General features: G+C 43.0%; 1 protein-coding gene across 1 annotated transcript in view; it reads left to right on the top strand.

Annotated features, from left to right (window-relative positions):
• The window catches only part of HAAO (3-hydroxyanthranilate 3,4-dioxygenase), a 77,669-nt gene that overhangs the window by 43,121 nt on the left and 12,314 nt on the right, over nucleotides 1-22,234 (top strand). Inside the window, exons 5-6 of the mRNA XM_074988533.1 lie at nucleotides 3,096-3,185; nucleotides 4,145-4,188. Coding sequence (XP_074844634.1) covers nucleotides 3,096-3,185; nucleotides 4,145-4,188 — 134 coding nt within the window. The remainder of the gene's footprint in view (nucleotides 1-3,095; nucleotides 3,186-4,144; nucleotides 4,189-22,234) is intronic.

Genomic DNA, 22,234 nt, shown 5'->3' with positions numbered 1-22,234 from the left:
CTTATTACACACACACACACACACACACACACACACACAAAATTTAATAACTGGATTAACTAATATGTTCCGTATTGAAATGTCTGATAAATATGTTGTACATTTGCACTTACATATGAACTATCACCTAAGGATTTCAGAATACTTTAAAACCATGAAATAAGCAAGTTTGCAACATCTCTGGCGCATTGTGTCATTAATTTCATTTAAGAATCAAAAGACAGAAGAGACTTGTCCGAATTTACAGTCAGTGGTAGAGTTAGGAAAGTAGGTTTATGCTTCTAAACACTAGACAAAAATCTCTCAACCAATAGCTCTCTGTTTCTCAGTCTTGCTCATGCTCCTATTGACTTCACTGGCAGCCAGATCAAGCTTTGGTCTTTAGCTCTGCTGAATTTGTTAAGTGTTTAACAGTGCAAGTCAGAGTAGCAGCGTGGGCCAATTCAGAACGAGATTGCTGTGACTATCTATTTAAGACTGACCAAGCTGAGTTTTCAGCTAAAATGTTAAATTATAGCAGTAATAGAGTTACCAGTTTTTCATTTGCTACATTCAGGAAAGCATGACACTGAACAGCTGTGACATGTGAACAGCTATTGGAGCATGTCACAGTGGCTAAAAGAAATCCCTGTAGTAGATGTGCTGAGCCAGAGGAATAAACTTGTTTAAATGGTAAGTCTAGAGAAAGAACAAGAACCGACAATAGGACCTTTCAGAAAGTTACCTGGATGGATCTGAATGGATTCTGGCATAACCAGTACACCTGACACACTGTTCAGCTACAGCCCCGTATCCTCCTTGCAAAACAGGCCAGATCCTGAGTCTATGTGAAAAAATGTTACTTGGTTTATTTTCCAAAACCAACAATATATTTAACAGGAGACACAATAGACTGATACTGGAGGGAACCTTTTATATTGTACTTTAAAACTGCAGTTGTTCAGTGATATTAAATAGAATCACCTTTCCTGGGTAAAATTTCTGCATCCCAGGTGTAGTCTGTGAATGTGTAGGTGGCATATGCTTTCTAAGAAGCTCATGTAGAGATGTTGATTCATGGCCTGATACAGTCTTCCTTTCATAACCTGTGGAGAAATGAAAGGAATTAAAAGCTTTCATCTTGTTTGCAACTGGCAGAGTAAATTGTATTCATGGACGTATTTCAATAAAGAACTAACAAATCACGTAGATTGCATGTTTAATGCCTATACAGGTAATATATAATCAGCTAAACCATCATTATAAGAAACTTGGCATTTTCACTGCCAGCCAATGACAGAAATCAGGATTGGGAACTCACAGTCCAGCATTTGATGTGTCTAATGTGGATCTCACTTTCATTATTCTGATATTCCCAAGCAGCACTTTTGACACAAGAATTAAGTTTAATTGTAACACTGAAATTTGTCAAGTTTTTTTATATACATTAAAATGCTTAGTCAAAGAAAACAGTCAAGCTAAGCTAGAACTTCCAAGTAGCTTAGCCACGAGGCTACTTCTGAAACCCTGTTAAAATTATTAGACACAGCACAATCAATAAAGGGCTTGTCTACCCTGTCTCACAGTTTGGACTACAAGGGTGCGAATCAGCCCCCCAACTGTGGGGCAAACAGGGCAGTGTCTCCAGGGCCCAGTGATTCAGAGGGGCACAGGACACCCAGCTGCTGCTGCTGCTACTGCAGCAGCTGCAGCGTTCAGAGCTCCAGGCCATTTAAATCTTTGCTAGAGTGCTGCACCACAAACTCCGTAAGGCACTGCGGAGGAAATGTGCCACGCTCCGGGCAGTGGAAAGAACTGGCTGGTCTAGCCCTGCCCCTTCTGGGAGTGCACCATCAGCCCCTTCCCCCCCGCTTGCCTAGGGGCCCAGCTGTGAAAAAAGGTGTGAATGGCAGCATGCACTAAAGTGGTACTCCGTAACTTCCCCATATGGATGTTGCTGGTGTGAACTGAGAAGATCCTATCAAAACTAAAAAAGCAGTCCAGTATCACTTTAAAGACTAACAAAATAATTGATTAGGTGATGAGCTTTTCTGCAACAGACCCACTTCTTCAGACCATAGCCATACCAGAACAGACTCCATATTTAAGGCACAGAGAACCAAAATAGTAATCGAGGTTGACAAATCAGAAAAATATTATCAAGGTGAGCAAATCAGAGAGTGGGGGGGGGGGTGAGTCAAGAATTAGATAAAGCCAAGTATGCATAAGAGCCCCTATAATGACCTAGAAGATCCTAGTTAGCATTAACTTAGCTCTCCGCAAACAACAGGCCTCCAAATATGGGTCCTTAACTCATTCCCACAAGAAACACCTAAGACATCTAAGCTGCCTGACTTCAGGGAAGCGGGGTCCTACACATGGATCCCACTAAGCAGAGATTGGAATTTAAGTTCAAGCTACTGGGAGGTGCCTCTGTCTGTGAGAGGGGCAACGCTTAACACACACCTGCCTCCTCAGCATCTCCCAGGAGCAGGCTTAGACAGTTCCCTACCTACAATGCTAGCTCTTTGTGAATTACTTTCTTAGGTGCCTATCTCTCACCTTTTACTGTTTGGGAACCAGACACTTAACCAGTTTTTCCTGTAAGCGTAATGCTTGGGCGGCTGCCCAAGAGAGATTCAGCTGGTTAACAGAACACCCCCAGCCTTCTGCAGCAGGCAGAATGTGTTTTATTGGGTGGTGCACAACTGCATATGCCTTAGTGCACATAACAAAGTTATTCCACCAATGATGGAAACAGTTAGAAGGAACGCAGCACCTAATGCTACTTTGTTGATCTCTGTTTTCCTTTTGTGTTTTTTCCTTTTTTAGCTGGCTAGAAGTTGGGCACCATGACAGTTTTGCAACATTTAAGTCCCTTTGTGGAGCTTCCTCTGTGTGACTTTCCAAGGTTGTGCAATAACGCTGTGTTAGTACTGAAAATAGGACTGAAGATACCTAACTCTCCATGCTAACTATTAGAAAACACTGTCCTGCTAATGCACTGTACTTAATAAGAAAATATAGCTCACTACATTAACCCTTAAGACACTATTTTTAAAAAATAAGTAATCATTATGCAATGGAATGTTTTACTAATGTTATTACTTTGTCAGATATTATGTTGGAGAATCAACCGACGTCCTGTTTGAAAGATGGTTTCATTGTGAGGATCTTGGCACACAGCTGAGCCCGATAATCCAAGAGTAAGTCTGTGCTTGTTTATTCCATGTGGTCATGTACTTACTTTTCTTTTTATGCTGCATTTTGAATAGTGTCAGTGTAACATTAGTTACTCTTTTACAGAAACAACCAGTGGCCATGTAATGAGCTTGCACAACTCCCACTGATGGGAGTTAAGTATGTGCCACACCTTACAGAATTGCACCCTGTGCAGTGCAGTGGGCCAAGACAGAGCCTGAGGAGATGTTTAATATAACAGATATAAATTTCACTGTAACACTGAATCTATATGAGTGCTGTGCTCAATATTTCTAGTGATGTAGACCTAGCTTGGGGGCGAGGCTACTTTGACTTTCTACCTCTGCTTGTGTGACAGCTTTTGTTTGCCTGAACTTTTAAAATATATACAGAAGGCTTAAAAATAAAAAAAAAATAATAATAATAAAAAAACCCCACAAAACTCCACTACAGTTCCTTACTGAAATTATTTGTTTGGAACTGCAAGTAAGACTCAGAAGGTCTGCTCAGTTCCTCTGAGAGAATCAGTGTTTTTGGTAAACTTGCTCAAGCATGTGAAAAGTAAATGTCTCCAGGCGACGTGTAAAATTGTCCGTTGATGTAAGGCAGTTGCTGTATTCTCCTAGTTTGTGAAGAGAGAGCAACTACCAGGTCAAGCTCTGGATGGCAAGGTAGTCACCTAGAGCTGCAGAACATGAAGGCAGCAAAATGTTTAGTGAATAGATGTGCATGAATGATTTTGGGTTGTAACGTGCCGTGGGGCCAAATCCTCTATAACTGAAACTGGCATAACACTTTGAAGTCAATTAAGCAGTGTCTAGTTACACCAGTTGAGACTCTGACCCTATCTATTTTGCAGACTGCTTATGATGCCACCCACCTCCATAGGCTGTGCAGCTACATAATCTCAGCCTACAAAATGTGAACATTAGGTTTCAGTAATGCTTGATGTTTATTATTGCAGGTTTTTCAGCTCACCACAATATCACACAGGAAAACCAAATCCAGGTAATGAATTATTGTCCCACTTACAAAATTAATTTACATTTAATTAATTAACAGTGATTTTAACTGAATTAAAGTTGTTTTACTAAATAAAGTTATCTTTTTCCTTTATTGCTACTTCTGTGAATGAAAGTTACTTTGGAAGGAAAAATAGCAATCTTCTTTCCCTTCACCAGAGACAAGAAAAATGCATTTGTCTGAGCCACAGAAATACCCAGTCTGCTCATGTGAGGACATCAGAATGAGTCCTTTACACAGGATTGTGCATTTCATCCACACTCATTGGCGGCATCTACACTACCCAATCCTTTTGGAAGGAGCATGTAATGCAGCATATTGAAAATGCAAATGAGGTGCTGATATGAATATGCAGTGCCTTGTTTACATAATGACGACCACCCCCCTGAATCATAAGTGATGATTTCTAAATCAAAATAGCTATGTAGCCAGAGTTCCTTCAAAAAGGTGCCCTGATTTCTAATTTTTTTTTTTTGAAGAAACCCCAGCTACATAGCTATTTTTGTTTCGAAATCAGCACTTTGGCAGGCGGGTGGCTGTCATTATGTAAATGAGGCATTGACTATTCATATCAGAGCCTCATTTGCATTTTCAAATAGCCATAATTTACATGCTCCCTCCAAAAGGGAGTGGTAGTATAGCCACGGCCTTAGGCTATGTCCACACAGCAGTGTTACTTTCAGAATAAGCTATTCCGGAAGAGATTTTATGGAATAGCTTATTCCAAAATAGCATATCTACACATAAAATACATTTTGAAATAGAGCTCAGCTATTTTGAAGTAGAACATCTAGACACAATAGAGCCTATTTTGAAGTGGAGTCTTTGAATGCATTATAGCTCATTTCAAAATAGTCCCTCTTCCCCTTCTACACAGTCACTATTTTGAAATATCTATTTCAAAATAGGTGCTATTCCTCATACAGGCCATGTCTACATGCAAATGGCCATTTCAAAGATTACTAATGAGGCACTGTAATGCATATTCAGCGCCTCATTAGCATGCCGCTGACCGCAGCTCTTCAAAATTGCCACTTTTCGCTCCCAGGTGGATCATCCAGATGGGGGCCCTTTTCAAAAGGACCCTGGGAACTTCTAAATCCCCTTATTCCTATCAGCAGATAGGAATAAGGGGATTTCAAAGTTGGTGGGGTCCTTTCGAAAAGGGCCCCCGTCTGGACGAGCCGTGTGCCAGCAAAATGCAGCTATTTTGAAGAGCTGCAGCCAGCAGCATGCTAATGTGGCACTGAATATGCATTTCAGCACCTCATTGGTAATCTTCAAAATGGCCATTTGCACGGCCATTTTGAAGATTTGTGCTAGTGTAGACGTAGCCACAATGAGGTTTACCAAATTAAAAATAAGCCATCTGCTATTTTGAAATTAATTCAAAATAGTAGTTGTGCTGTGTAGATGCTCGCAAATTATTTCGGAATAGCAGCCATTATTGCAAAATAACTTTGCTGTGTTGACACACCCTAAGAGAAAGGGCACTTTCTCTTTGGTCACTCACGGCCTGATCCAAATTGTATTGAATTCCTCTAGCTTAACTAGGCCTTGGATCAAGCCATAGTGCTTATTGCAATTGCCTGGGGTGTATACTTAGTCATTAATATATTCCTAAGAAAGTCCTCTGGTTGGAGTGCAAATCACTTCTCTTTGAGGCTCCCCAGCAGCCTAGAGAAACCTAACTCCCAAACTGTGCTGCTGTGGTATTTAAGTGTAGACATAGCCTTAGAGAGTATGAAAACTTTGCATAAGAATATTCTACCTAACCCTGTAATGCAGGGGATAGGGAGCACTAGCTCAACCCACTGCAGAGTGGGAAGCCACGAGCCTCACTGGCTGAATCAAGCAAGTCACGGGCCATATACATTCCTACTGCATGATGCCATTCCTCCTAACTCCCCCAGCCGGGGAAATAGCAGTTCAGGGATGCTCTGTCCCTATGCTTGCTTGCAGGCTCCACTCCTGTCACTTTCATGGGCTAGTAACCACAGCCAGTGGAAGCAGTGAGGGGCCATGCCTGCAAGTTCATGGCCACACAGAGCCACCTCTGCTTCCTCCCAGGGAGCTGCACTAAGTAAGTGCCCAAATCTCCTGCTCCCTCATGCACCTAACCTCCTGCCCAAACTCTGCAAGACCACCCTCAGCCCAGACACTGAACCTTCAACCTGCTCCTGCACCGTATCTCCCATTGAGCCCCACAACCTCCACCCCTCCCCAGCCTACTCCCTGGCAGCACCCTTCAGCACAGTGAAACCCCATTTTGGCCCATTCCCTAGCCTAGGGGAGCTCTATTAAATCTACTGGTCCAGGGCCCCCAGAAGAGTTAATCTGGACCTGAGGGGAAACCATAAGCACTAGGGGGAGGAGTGAGGTGAGTGCCTTTTTTTTTCCTTGCTGTTTCTCAGTTATGGGCCACATCTGTGGGGGGTGGGTTTTTTATTTATTTATTTATTGTTTTTGTGTTCACAGTCTTACTTGGGGTCCAGGTCAGTGAAGGAGGGTTTTTTCCTTCTCATTTCCATGTGCCCCCTCAAAAACTGATTTTTTCTGTCCATCAGTGGCCCCTGTCCCTAAAAGGGTTTCCCACTCTTGCTGTAATGGAATGCTCAGCTGTATTAAACCAGTCAGCTACTAGGTGGTGTCATGTGTAACATACTTTATCTGTGCTGGTAATAGCTACAGCAAGCACTGCACTGACGGTTCTCATAGTGAACACATCTCTGGTCTATCCCCGGAAAGTAAACTCAGTAGTCAATCGATATGTGCAGGCCATCCCTGCCAATTCTAGTGCCCTGTGCAGCCTGTGAGCCCGCATTCCACCCTGCAGTGGGGTAAAGGGCTGCAGGACTGCACGGGCACAAGCTGTGTGGGGTAGGCTGTGAGATTGGGTGGAGGGGGCAGGAGCAGAGCAGGGAGGCTCACTGACCTGATGGGCAAGGTAGCAAGCAAAAAGTGTGGGTGTGAGTGAGCAGCATTACCCCTTCTACCGGAAGAGCAAAGAGCTAGTAAGTGGAGGCTGAGCTGAGTTCAGCCCCAGGCGGTGGAAGTGGCTAAAGGATGGGGCCAAGTTTCATGGAGCCCCACACAGCTGCATGTTTTGCATCTTGGTAGGGTTGGCCCTGTATATGCATATGGATATGTATACAAGGACCTCTGACCTGCAATGTGCCATGGACAAGAGCTACATGCCAGACTCAGCGTCACTACTATATTATGATGGACCCCTGGCAAGAGGAGGACTCTGTGGTTTTATGGGAAGCAAACTGTTTCTCCCAAAAACTCACTTCTCCTTTCCTCATGGAGTAAACAAACAGAGGTGTCTCCCAATCCCCAGCATATACAGTCTGTGGAGTTCTGCTCTGAGTAGTCTGGCCTTGTGTGTAAGGCACTGAATTAGGATTTAGCAGATGTGCATTCAGTTCCATCTCTGTCACAGGTGTCCTGTGTGATTTTGTGCCTCACTTACCAATGCGTAAAATGAGGGTTGTTTTTCTCCAGTTTTCTGCCTGTTTGTCAGTTTTGACAGTAATCCCTTTAAGTCAAAGGCTCTCAGCTAATACTTGTCCTCTCGCAACAGGACCTAGTTTCAATTGGGGCCTCTAGGTGGTCCTGTAATAAAAATAATAACCCCAAATTCACACACCATCCATCCTTGGTTGATTTAATGATTTCCAATAAACATAAGTAAGATGTATTAGAGCAAATATCTTCCTATCAGAACATGGATGCTGTAGCTCAGGAACAGATGAATTTATACTGAGCAGGAAAAAATACAGAATACCAAATATTAACATTGGCAGTAGTTTCACAGAAAGTGAAAACCACAGGCTAGACTGTTGCACGTCATAATATGTCTTGAAGGTTTGTATGCAGAACTCCAAGAAATTATTAGATAAATCTAGCAAAGAACATCTTTCTTCTGTTGCTGTTCAAAGCCCTCCAAAAGCCTAAAAGTATAGGAAAGTTTAATTAGAGCCAAAGGAGATCTTTTCAAGAAAGAAAAAATTAAGCGCTAAAGCATATTACCTTTGTTCTGAGCTATTTACATTGTCCCACTGATTGGTTTCCCCTTGGATTTAGCAACTTAATCCAGAATACAAATACAGTCACTTTTTTTTTGGCTTTGCTCTCACTCCAAGTAAAAGGCAATCAGAAAAATTCTGGGCAGAATTTCAGCTTGCTCAGTGCTCCTGATCTGTACTTCTCACTGACAGTAATAACCACAAGCTTCCAGAAACAGCTTCTGTTATGCAGAAAAGCCATACATATGCCAATATTTTTAGAGTTGCAGGAGTTTTAGCTACCAGCTCCCATTAAAGTCAATGGAAGTTGTATATTAAACTCTGCATGAAACCTTACTGACAACTGAGTAATTTTGTCACAAAAAGTCCTAACGTTTCAAGTCATGTTCTGCTAATGGAGAACATACCCCCGTTGAGTTGTGACTCCCTCGGGGATCTATCACTTACTCTCTTTGGTGCAATTCAAAGATCAGTCTAAGAGGTGTGCTGTATGCAAATCTAACATAAACCTGAGGTACATAAGTTGCCCACTAAACCTTGGTCTTGTCCTGGGCAAAGGGGTGAAGTTCAAGCAAGGTGAACAGCCTGCATCTAAGCCCCTAGCAGTAAGGCTTCAGCCAAGGCACTTTCAGCCTCATGAGTCCCAGCTGTTCCACAACCTTTGCAGAGAGGCAGAGAAATAGAAAAGGTGAAGGAAGCAAGAGAAAAATCTTCAAAGAAAGTGAAAGAGACCTGTGGATGGAATCAATCACTCCATAACTCTTTTTTATTTAAGTTAGGTTTCTTCTGCCTGTATATTGGGCTAGTTTTTAGCCTTGGTTAACAAAGGGCAATCCTATTGAAATTGGGGTTTACTAAGTGTATGCAAGAGTAAAATTAACCCTTTGGGATACATTTCAAAAGCATGCCCTACATTTGTGTATGCAGTGAGTGAGCAAAATTATGCATGGAGGTGTGTGCCTAAATAGCCCTTTTCAAGGGCAATTGCACAAACTGCAATGATGCACAAATTTTTGCACGCTGGCCTCAGGCCTCCTTCCTCAAAACTACTTATGCCTTAGTTTTACATTAACCCAAAGTTCTGTCATATGGTGTTAAAAGCCAGCTTACCCATCCCTTATGTACCTCTCTTCTTATTTCTAGAATTAAACATGCTTTCTAAAAACCCTTTATTTAGATTCAAAGAAAGGTTGCAAATACATTTGTCTTATTATAACAGTTGTGATGTGTGGCACTGTAAGTATCAAAATAACCAGGAGAGTTTGTTCACTTTGAATTTCCAGCTGGAAGCCAAAGTGCCAGAAAACCTGATCTTGTGACATGGCTAGCTATCAGTTTTGCAGACTCAGAAAGTTCAGATATGCTCAATAAGCTTCAGAAGTATCCAAGGCCTAAGAGGATTATTTGAGTAAAACCCAAATGAAAGGCATGTGTACATGGTACATTTGACTGCACCAGAGGGATGTAAATTCTACTCAGCATCCCATATTAACTGGCTGATGTGAACTCTGCTGGCCTGCACTAAAAGTTCCCTAGTTCATGGTAACGTAGTGCCATTTCAAACAATACTATATCAACATGCACTTGGAAATTTTCCACATCGAATTTTTAGCTTGTGACATGCTAATGTGCACTAGGCTTTACTGGCACTTAGGGTGTGTCTACACAGGCACAAATCTTCGAAATAGCCATGCTAGTGGCCATTTCGAAGATTACTAATGAGGCGCTGAATTGAATATTCAGTGCCTCATTAGCATTAGGACGCTTCCGGCCACAGAGCTTCGAAAGCGCTGCTTTTGAAAGTGCGCGGCTCAGCGCAGCTACACGGGGGTCCTTTTCGAAAGATGCGGGGTCCTTTCAAAAAGGAGCCCGTGTAGCCTCGCCGAGCCACGTGCTTTCAAAGTGCCGCGGCTGGAAGCGTCCTAATGCTAATGAGGCGCTGAATATTCAATTCAGCACCTCATTAGTAATCTTCGAAATATGGCTATTTCGAAGATTTGTGCCCGTGTAGACACAGCCTTAGTGTTTGCTCATCACTAATAATTGCCAGTGATGGTTTCGCATGAAGAACTTCAGAGATTTGGTTTACAAAAGCACCCAAAGGTTTGGCAGCTTAGCCAGTGCTCCTGAAATGATTCCAACTTGAAATCTGGGCTCAAAAATTTGTGACAACTGACCTTCTCCTAAGACACCTGGTACCTGTTTCTTGGTAGGATGGAAATGTTGTTAGAATGACCTCTGAGAATTCAGATGCTTCCATTTCCGGAGAATGGAGAAACCCCCTAAAGTTTAATGAACTTCACTAAAGATTTTGCAATCAAGTTGATCTTATCCAAATGGAGTCACCTATTTGTAGTCATTATATGCCAGTGCCTTGCCAGTTATAAACAGCTTTACGAGGACATCATCATGGATATAGAAAAAGATAGCACAAACAGCCTGATTCTGCTGTCACATGACATACACACCTTCCACCGATTCCAGTGTAGGGAACAACTGCAGTGTTGGCTTCAAAGCCTGGTCAGTACGTAACCAGGTATTTGCTCATGGTAATCACTCACCACAGCAAAAACAACAAACGTATTAACATATATGAATTGTTGTGTGTTTTACTCTGCAAGTTAAAAATAAAAGATGCAATGTAGTCCAAGTTCTGGTCTACAAACAAATTTGCACTGGTTTAACGAAAATGACATCTAAATTATAGGGGCAAGCTAAACCAATGTAAGCCAGATTTAAACCAACAGGAGTATCCATGTTACAAAGCTGCACTAGTTTAGCATCATATCTTTTGTTAATCTGGTGCAGTGTTTGTAGACAGCCCCAAATGACTGGTAGTGAATCTGGCCCCACAAATCATGAAATCAAACAAGTCAAGTCAATCAAACAAGTCAACACTGTCCTCAGTAGACATGCCCAGGTTGTTACGCAAGAGACAGTGCCTGATTTACAGCAGGGAATATTTCCAAGATATCACCTTTAGAGGCAGTTAAGATTCAGCACACACAACCTTAAAAGTAACTATCAGTTACCTGAAAATAAAACAAATAAGCTAAGGGCTAAATAAGGAAGGTACCTGGCTAGCGGACTGTTTATTGGCTCCATTAAATAAAAATTGTACAATTAAAAGTAAATCAAACTCCAGAGGGCAGAATTCTGCTACATTACACCAAATAAATCTACAGTAACTCTGTTGAAGTTCATTACATTTATATTTCTGTGATTCAGGAGACTATGTTAATTAAAGATCATAACTGAGCTTTCTGAAATATACAAAAACAAGTTTTCTTATGGAAATTGTATGCTCATATATGCAAAAAACTATATTATAGTGTTGTAAATTGTAGTTATTAGAAAAATGGCTTGTTCCAATATCCTCCATTTCCCTTCCCCACATTCTAAAATAAACCCTCTTCAGTCCTGATTTTCAGCTCTGAAGCAGTTTAAGACCATGCTAGCTTGGCTGTTACTCTAATGGAGAAGGAGAGGAAAGTTAAAAGGCCACAAACATGTCAGGCTAGATTGCTCACTTCTCCCCAGTGATCAGTTAATCCTCTCTCAGCCTCTAAAACATGGGCTCAAAACAGCAAATGAATTGTGCACATATTTAAACACTGACTTGCTGCTTAGAACAGCAAATATTTGCATATTGCCCAACTACCAGCCTGCAGTTGGCCATGGCAGAGCATCACGCGAGTTGGGCTGATTAAACTCACACCAGTAATCACTTTTTCAGGAGTGAGGTAAAATGGGGGCCACCAAAATTTCAGAGTACCATGAGGACCTCTGCCTGTTATTCAGACATGACCTCCTCGTGCATCTTCCCTCACCCTCTCCACTCTCCTAAAATACTAGCCTCAGTACTCCTTTAATGTCTTTTCTCCATAGACCTTCCATACATCCATTTACCATCCCTTGTGCTTAGAACTCTTTTCCCAGCCCTTTGCCAGGTAAGTTGCCCTAGCTACATCCAGTCCTTCCTAAAAGTCATGGAGGCTGCAAAGGCTACAATATGCTTTATGAAGCAACCATGTGATCTTACTGTTCTCCTTGTCCTTCCTCTCCCCGTGTCTATCTGTCGCTTGCTAGTAGTGGCATATGCAATCCAGACTATGCTTTTCTGGGCAGGGACTGTGTTGTTACTAACACACTACTGGGCACTTGAAAAAATAATAAATGTATACGTAATAACTTCTGTGGGAAGGGTCAATGCATCTACAGAAAGGAGAGACTTTTCTACTGAAGTCTATAGGACTTCTCCATGTGGGAAGACATTAAAGCAGATCCTATGCTAGTGCACTATTCCTCCTCGAACATTACAGCACAAGTCACCCTGTACCGATGGCATGAAAGATGTGGTCACACCAAACCTGTTATCCTACCTCTCCATCCAGCTGCACCCGTGCGGGCAGGCTGGACCATCGACAATGATAGCCCAAAATGCACACTCAGCAGCTCTGAAAGAAACTGAGTTCAAAGTACAATCTGTCTCTAAGCAGACAGACTCTTCGTCATGGAGGTATGACCTCATGCCACGTTTGGAGGTTTGTTGTTCAGTTATTTTTCAGTTATTGGTAGGCAAAATTAAATCTAATTTTAAATTTCAAGAATGTATTTTGCTTTCATTTTCCCATTGCTCAAAAATGGCTCCAGAGATTCACTTCAAACTTTAATAAAATTGAAAATGAATTTCTAAAAGGAGCTGAAATTGAACATGCAATGTCTGAGTCGCAGAAGTAATTCTTTTCACAAAGAAATGAGCATGAAAAGACAGGGTGTTTGAATGGAGTGCCAGATGTCAGTCTGACGGTTGCATTCTGGCTGCAAGAGTGAACAGAAGGACAGTTTAAAATACATATTGCAAATTACCTAAATAGAAGGAGTAGGTGGGGTTAAGTCATAACACTGAGAGTCAGGTGACCTGCTGGATCATCCACTGACTGTCTGTATGACAGGGGCAAGCCATTTAACGATTCAGTAGTAGGCCAACAATTTTGGATGCCCAATTTGAAAATTCTAGGTGACAAACTGGGTACCCAAAATTGTGGCACCCATGATTAATCATGTAAAAGTTGGCCTTAATCTCTCTGAGCCTTTGAGATGAGCGAGAGACTTTGCACTGTCAGCAAGTGGCTTTGGATCAGGTCTCATGTATCTCAGTTTTCTATCTGTAAAGAAAGATTCATGGTTACCTAACCCCTCAGGTGTTTGGTAGGGTGAAGTTCATTGCTATAGGTAGATCACTTGGCAGGTGCTATTGAAATGCAAAATATTTCTATCAAAACAAGCTTACATGTAAGTTTTCTTAAAATTATTTATACATCAAGAAATTCAGTGGAGTACCATTTTGAGTGAAGAGCTAAATAGCAGCTTTATTGCATTCGTTCTCCAGTCAAGGAGCAGCGTGTTGGCACACCATCCTAGGAAGCAGATTGTGAGTCATGCCTGTTTGTCCCTGCTCCATTCATATGCTAGGCCTATATCTGGCACTCTATAGCCCTCTAGCGTGCCACAGACACTTTGCTGAAGAGCTTAAAAGAAGCCACAGCAAAACCAGGACTATTTTTTTGACAGGTGACAAATATCAGTGGGGTAGCCATGTTAGTCAGATCGGACAAAGTGGGTCTTTTACCCACGAAAGCTTATGCTCCAAAATATCTGTTAGTCTATAAGGTGCCACAGGACTTCTTGTTGTTTCTGATATGTAAGTAAAAGAGAAACCATATGCAGTTCCCACAATCACTTATTCCCTCTTCTAGCTGGCTATACCTTCCTTATAGGGAGAAAACATGGGCTTATTTGTTTAGCTGCAAAAATTATTTTTATCGGCTCTTTGCATCCACCTCTTTGTTTGAATAAAAAAGACAATAAAAAATTCACTGTTTAGTTTGCAGCATAGATTTAGAGACATGGAGAAAAACATGCAAGGAAATTGTTACATGAACACTAATAAATTGTTAGCCATGCCAAAAAAAACACATACAACTATATGAAGAAATAAATGCCAGAGTTGGATCTTCAGACAGATGGTTCAGCAGCTGTACTTGACATAGAATCATAGAAGATTAGGGCAAGAGAAGACCTCAGGTGGTCATTTAATCCAATCTCCAACCTGTTCAAAGCAGGACCAAACCCAAATAAATCATTCTAGCCCAGGATTTGTCAAGCCTCACTTTAAAAACCTCCATGGGTGGGGATTTGACCACCCCTCTAGGCAATCCATTCCAGTGCTTTGCCACCCTCCTGGTGAAATAGTTTTCCCTAATATCCAACCTAAATCTTGCCTCCACTTGAGGCCTCTGCTTCTTGTTTTGTCATCTGCCACTGCTTAGAATAGCCTGGCTCCATCCTCTTTGGAACCCCCCTTTCAGGTAATTAAAGGCTGCTATCAAATCCCCACCTCATTTTTCTCTTCTACAGACTAAATGAACCAAGTTTCCTCATAAGTCTTGTGCCCCAGACTGCTAATCATTTTTTTCCATCGTATGGACTCACTTCAATTTGTTCACATCCTTTCTGTAGTGGAGGGCCCAAAACTCAACATGGTACTCCAGATGTGGCCTCACCAGTGCTAAACAAAAGAGAATAATCTGCTGGCAATGCTCCTAGTAATCCCTCTGAATATGCCATTAGCCTTCTTGGTTACCAGAACACACTGTTGACTCATATCCAGCCCCCCATCTAATGTAATCTCCAAGTCCTTTTCTGCATACTTTATGTTTAACCAGTCGGTCCCTAGCCTGTAGCAGTGTGTGGGATTCTCCCATCCTAACTGCAGAACTCTGCACTTGTCCTTGTTGAACTTCATCAAAATTTCTTTTGGCTCAATACTCCAATTTGTCTGGGTTAGTCTGGATTCTATCCCTATCCTCCAGCATATCTCTCTCTCCCACCAACTTAGTGTCACCCATAAAGTTGCTGAGAGTGCAATCCTTCCCCTCATCCAGATCATTAATGAAGATGCGGAACAAAACTGGCACCAGAACTGACCCCTGCAGCTCTCTATTTGATACTAGCTGCCAGCTAGACACTGAGCTGTTGATAACAACTCATTGAGTCTGACGATGTAATCAACTTTCTATCTACCTCCTAATCCATTCAACCAGGCCATACTTTAACTTTCCTCCAAGAATATTACAGGAGACCCTATTAAAAGCTTTGCCATAAGTGAAGGTACCTCACATCCCTTGCTTTCTGTATATCCACAGAGCCAGTTATATCATCATAGAAAGCAATCAGTTTGGTCAGGCATTGAGACAGTAAGTTGCCTTCCCCATTCAGGAAGGCTCCTACAATTTCCTTGTCTTTCTTCTTGTTGCTGACATACCTGTAGAAACCCTTTTTGTTTTTCTCCACATCCCTGGCTAGCTACTACTCCAATTGTTCTTTGGCCTTCCTGATTACATCCCTGCATGCTTGTGCAGCTGCCCCAGGCAGGCCAGAGGAAGCATGTACAAATCCAGCCAACCAGAGAGAGGCTTATAAGGAACTAATCAGAAAGCATCTTGCTTGGGCAGCCTTGCTATAAGGAGCTGCTCAGGAAAGCAGCGGGCAATAGTATCCTGATAAGCAAAGGAGAAGGACCAGTTCCCAGGAAGAAGCACCATGGTCAAGCAGTGCTGGGCAGGATCAGAGGAGCAAAGAGAGAGAGAGAGACAGAGAGAGAGGCGCTCCATGGTACCTGCCAGGCTCTAGGCCTTGATACAGGGGCTGAAAAGGCACAAAGGTCACAGGGAAGTGGCGCAGGAAATGGGAGCAGATAAGAAGAGAGAAGAAGGGTAAGAGAGAGGTTTGTCTCAAATAAGAAAGACAATGCATTCCCAACTTGACTGGTTTAAATTAGACACCTGAAGCCATATTTAGGCTCATGATGAAGAGGTTTGATTTCCAGAGATATTGTGCACCTACAACTCTCACTGTTCACTGAGGCTTGGTTACAGAAAATCACTAAGCATCTATTTATATCTACCCCAAGTCAGGACAGTAATGTGCTTAAAAGTCCATTGCACTGATTTAAAGTTAAACACATGCTCAAGTGCTGTTCTGAAAAGGGATTTTTTTTTTAATTTAGGCTTTGGGAACTGAACACTCAAGCACTTCTGATGATCAGAACAGTTATTTTAAGTTGTCAGCCCACTTTGGAAACATTACCCTAGTTATTTAACTGACAATGCCAGTAAAATAATCGGTCTAGAATAGCATTTGATTGCATCAATTAAAATTTAGCTGTCTCAAGTTATATACATTACTTAGAGATAATAGTACTTATGGGAGATATGCTTGCACATGGGGAGTTTGGCTTATATCTCTGGACAGAGAATCTTAGAACAATCATTGTTAGCAGAAACAATTAAACTTTAATGTATGCAAAGTTACGGCATTATAGCTGTCATCTAAACAGCTTTGTTAATAAGAGGTGGAAGGAAATGAATGCAAACTAGAACAAGAAACTAATAAAGATACAATGTCTAAAGTAAAAGCATGTGATTCCCCATCACCTCTCCAGCCCCTTTTTGCTAGGTAGAAAAGCCAGAGAGGCATAACAATCTCTGCTGCAACTGCAGGAGAATCATTGTGATGCAAGCACAGACAAGACAACCATAAGGCTATTGTCTAACCTTCCCCCTCAAGCCCTGGCCCAGAAGACATCATTTTGGGAGACAAAGCACGCAGATATGTTGAGTTTCTGGAGAGTATTGTAGCCCAAAGCTTGCCCTTACTTAGACAGAAGAGTGCAAAGGTGGCTTAAAATTATGCCTGCTAGACTGTGCCTTCTAAAAGAACAGCATAGACTCACCTGAACAGTATTCTCTCTCATAAACCTTTTTAACCAAATGTTATGGGAGATTGTGCATGTAGCTGGTTTAATAGTTTATGAAGTTTTGGGTTATGTATTTTATCAAAGTGTGTATATTTGAGAGTTCCCTTCCTTGGTAACACCTGTAACAGAGTGAAACAAAAGTTATTTGTGGGCAATATAAAAGTACTATACAAGGAGTGTGAAAACAATACTACTCCAGCAGTTTGAAGGATAAATCGATTTTTCCCCCAGTGTCTCTTAAAGCATGACTTAGTTTTGAGGAATAGTTTGACTAACCTGGCCATGCAGACCATCTGGGTGTAACCTGTCTGAATTTGCAAGTCTCTGTTCTTAAGCTAAAGGAACACAAGAACCAAATTCAGCTCTGGTGCACACAAACGCATCACCCACTGAAATCTCTAACAGATGCACCCATTGTGACTGGCCTAACTGGATTCTCTGAGTCAGCTGCATGGACAGCTTTTTGTAATGAACCTTATAACCAGGCAAGTGTTTTGCCAGGTTACAGAATCCAGAGGCCCAAGCCTAGTCTGAGTTGTAAGTATTCCCAGGTCAGTGACACCAAGAGCCACTGCCGGCCCTGGGGCAAGGTAGGAGGCAGACTCAGCTCTGCACCCCTGAAGGGGTGGGGCCAAGAGTGGAAGGGGAAAGGCCAAGGTCAGTCAGCCCTCAGCACCACCCAGACCACTGCACTGCCCATACACCTGACTGCCTGCTAGCTGTGTACAGCTGGAGCAGCACTGACATGGTGTTTCAAAGGGGCCCAGGCACAACTGCCCTTTTGCCCTGCCCCATCAACAGGCAAAGCAAAGAATAAATATATAAAATAACCCCACAAAAATACATAGAAAAACATCAGTTTACGAATGCAAATAACAACAAACCTGAGACATGTCAACCTAGCCTGCAGTAGAGAGGTGAGCGTGCAGGAAGAAAAAAATATGACAGCAAATCAGTTTACTTTAAGATAGGACCACAAACCCTATTAAGAATTAATTCTATTTGTATAGCCATTGCGTGGTGTCACTGCAGGTTGGAGTAGAGATTGTCAGAGTACCTTCCGTGTCCATTTTCATACCTGAATCGGTCTGGATTTCCTTTAACTTTGAATTTCTTAGATTCATAATGCTTGTTTCTGGGGTAACTGCCAAATGCATGTAAGGTTCTTCACCCTTACGTTATAGTTACGGATTCTCAATTTCAGCTGCATCTTAACAGAGACTTTTGGCGAGGAATGTATGCCAAATATTTTATAGGTCATATCTACACATAACAGCTGAGAGAATTTAAATGCATTCCACCTTGGTTCTTAGTGCAATTAGTGTTCTAATTGATTTTTAAATGCTTCATTTGGTTAACAGTAATAATCTACTTTATTGAGCACTACTTAGATTGCTGAGTTATTTCCACTGTCACAGAACCATATGGTGCTATTTAATTGGAAAAAGCTTTCTGGAGCCCAACAAGTGGCTTAGTAATACTGTTCTCTTTCGTGTGGGAAACCTGAACGTTGGTTTCACAATCCATGGTGAAGAGGGAGGAGAAGACCGAGATGGATCAGCAAGTTCAGCTTCTCTTGGGACATTACTTGGCAGTGAGTTTCCAGTAGTTAAAGGTCCTCGCGAGAGGCTTAAAAGGGAATTCAGTGCTCTTGGACTGGATGAATAGTGGCAATAGTTCAGGAGTTTGAGCTGAATATAGAGATAGTTTAACCAAGAGAAACTGGGGTCTTTTGGGGTTCGAATCAGATGTGAATCCTCCTTGTCCTGCCCCAAATTGGTCTCTATCTCCCAGAGGATACTGCAGCTAATCTGGGAGATTTTTTTGGCTGCTAAAAGATGAGTGGTGCAATGGGGCTAAGATGACTCTGTGCCTGGCCCCATGCCACTCCTGGAAGCAACTGACACATTGCTGTGGCCCTTAGGATGGATCGGGGGGAGGAGATCTACTTGCACTGCCCCACCCCCCCAGCACCAACTCCTCAGCTTTCATTAGCTGGCAGTGGGGAAAGGCAGCCAATGGGAGGTGTGGGGGCACTGACCACAGGGAATGGGCAGCATGGAATCATGTGGCCACCCCCAGAGGCTACTGGGGCATATCAGTCACTTCTAGGCGTAGTGTGAGGCCATGGCAGGCAAGTAGCCTGCCTTAGCTCTGATGCACTGCCACCTGGGGTCGGACAAGGATATTTGGGATCATGTGATTAGACAATGGCAACCCTATGCAAGGAGAAGAACCCCCACCACCATCTGGTTTCTGTTTCTAAGCAAGAAGCAAAAAAATGGAGTCTATCTGTGGGTCCAGGAGCTGAGATATCCTAAATTAGAGCCCAGCATTTGCTACTCCTTCATTTTGGAGGCCATATTTCCAACCTTATTCATGCTCATGTCCCACTGGTGGGCTCCAATGTGGTGGTGAACAGGATGCCATAAATTATGGCTGATATAGACCTGCAGCAAAATTACTTCCCCACCCTGTTCCAAGGCAAGTGGAGGGAATGGACTGTGGTTAGGAGGGGCTGTTTTAGGCCCTAAGAGGCTCAGTTTGTGGTGCTGCAGCCTATGTGCCCCCTGCACCCTCCCTTGCAGTGGCTCTTAACCTATTCTTTCAGTTAATTCTGGTCTGAGATGGGGGATAATTTGACTTTCAGGAGGGGAAGTCTAGATTCACAAAGAACTTAGGTGCTTAAAATGTGGGTCTAGAAGCCCAAGTCTGGGCTCTACTGTGGTTCACAAAACTCCTGCTGAACTCTGTAGGTACCTAAACTTACTTGGCACCTACACTTTTACCATCAATAGTTTCTTAGGTACTTGGGGTCCTGCTGCCGGGTGTGTGCACTAGGCATCACTGTTGGCATCTGGACACCTGTCCTCACCTAAGGCTTGAGCAATTCTCAAACCAAGAGCAGATGAGCATTCAGCCAGTGGATTGGATGGATATACTTTACCCCTGGTTCAAGTTCCCCCTACAGCTGATAATCTCATGCTGGGATGATATGAAGCTGAGGCAAATTCTCAGGTTGGTGGATTGAGGAACCCCCTCCATGGAGTGATTCTGAGGGGCTGTGCCAAAAAATATGGACTTAGGTGCCCCGGGCCGACCGCACCTCGGAACAGGGAAACTCTGATTTCAAACAGAGCTTTCTGGGCCTTTTTAGGCACATCTGTCTAGGAGATGGCAGCTCTGATTCCAAACCTGTGCTCACTGCCTCTAGTGTGCAGGCTGCAGGTCTTATGCCTGTGTTCAATGGTCAGGATGAGAAGAGAAAGATATGGAGGTTGGAACTCGCAAGCTGGCCTCACTTAAATCCATTCACGTGTGGAGGTACATCTCTGGATGCTAAAGATTTGCCTATTGTGGATGAAAAGCCTGCGGCAATGGTCATGTGACAGTTGCAGTTGGAAGATATCACTGGAAGCATCTAGCTACACACCTGCACTTAGGCAGCCCGCATGTGGTGATCATCTGTCTGCTGAACTGGGACAACACCAGATCTTGTATCCTGCCCAGGTAACAAAACAGCTCTATTTATGGACAATGCTGTCATCTTTGAAAGAAGAGAAGGAGAGAAAACAATCCCTAAACACCGCTTGCTCCAGCTGACTCCTGTCGGTTAATTGCAAACAAGTGGATAGCCAGTTTTGTGGTCTCAACAGAAACTCAACAACTAAACAGAAACTGTGATTTGTATCCTAGAATGTTCATACACTTCTTGACAGCAATGACCAACATGAATGCAGGTCAGCAATTATTGGTAGAGAGCTTGAAGGTTATAACATCGATGTCACAGCCTTCAGTGAAACATGCATCTCTGGTACCAGCCAGTTCACAGAGGTTGGAGCTTGCTATTTATATTATTGCCTAGGCCAGGCTGAGGGGCATCCAAGACAAGCAGGAGTTGGCTCTGCTATCAGAATGTCGCTAGTTCTCCAGCTTGAATCCCAGCCACATGCCATCAGCCCTCCTCTCATGAGCGCAAGGCTTAGACTGAGACATGAACAGTGCCAGCAAGTGCACCAACATTGCTTCCTGCAGACAGTGATCTCTGTAGGTAAACACAAACCAGATGGTGGTGGGAGTTCTTCTCCTTGCATAGGGTTGCCATTGTCTAATCACATGATCCCAACTATCCTTGTCCCACCCCAGATGGCAGTGCATCAGAGCTAAGGCAGGCTACTTGCCTGCCATGGCCCCACACCATGCCTAGAAGTGACTGATATGCCCCAGTAGCTTCTGGGGGTGGCCACATGATTCCATGCTGCCCATTCCCTGTGGTCACTGCCCCCGCAACTCCCATTGGCTGCCTTTCCCCACTGCCAGCTAGTGAGAGCTAAGGAGTTGGTGCTGGGGGCGGGGGCAGAGCAATTAGATCTCCTGTCCTCCTGATCCACCGTAAGGGCCACAGCAATGTGTCAGTCGTTTCCAGGAGTGGCGTGGGGCCAGGGATGAAGTCAACTTAGCCCCTTTAATTCCAAGCTAACTATACTTGATTTAAATACTAGAGTTGGTCAGGACTCTATGACATGGCAAAAGACGATTGAACATCAAGGTATTGGAAGTGAGAACTCAGTTGGGACCCATCTTCAAACGTGTTCACAGCATGGGCTTGTCATTGCACATACGTTCTTCTAACAGGCAAATAAGCCCAAAGCAATTTGGATATACCCTCAGTGTAAGCATGGGCATATGACTGACTGTTTCATCACAAAACAAAGACACCCTGTGGAGTGCTCGGCACTGGTTCTTGGTCTGACCATTACATGGTACGCAGTGTCACTTCCTTGAATCTCTATCAGCCAAAATATCATTCTGCTATATGCAGGAAAAAGGTGGATGTAGGTAAACTTGAAATGCCTGAAACATGAGCATTGTTTCAACTCACTCTTGATGCCTCCTTAGTCATCAACAATGAAGGTCCAGAGCATTCAACCAATGTGGAGGAGGACTGGGTTGACATCAAGGAAACAACCTATAAAACTGCTGTCAGAGTATTTTGTTTGCAAATATGCAAACACAAGGACTGGTTTGACAAGAAGGACAAAGAATGCCCAAGCTCTTCTTGATGAGCTGCAGGTGACGCACCTGGCTTGGCTCAAAGATTAAGAACATAGATCCAGGAAATCAGCATACAGTTGAGCTAAGCAGAAGGCACATGCCAAATTATGTCAAATGAAATGGG

Source organism: Carettochelys insculpta, chromosome 3 (genome assembly GCF_033958435.1).
Source record: "Carettochelys insculpta isolate YL-2023 chromosome 3, ASM3395843v1, whole genome shotgun sequence".
NCBI classification, from domain to species: Eukaryota; Metazoa; Chordata; order Testudines; family Carettochelyidae; genus Carettochelys; species Carettochelys insculpta.
This window is presented reverse-complemented; position numbering and strand designations above follow the sequence as displayed.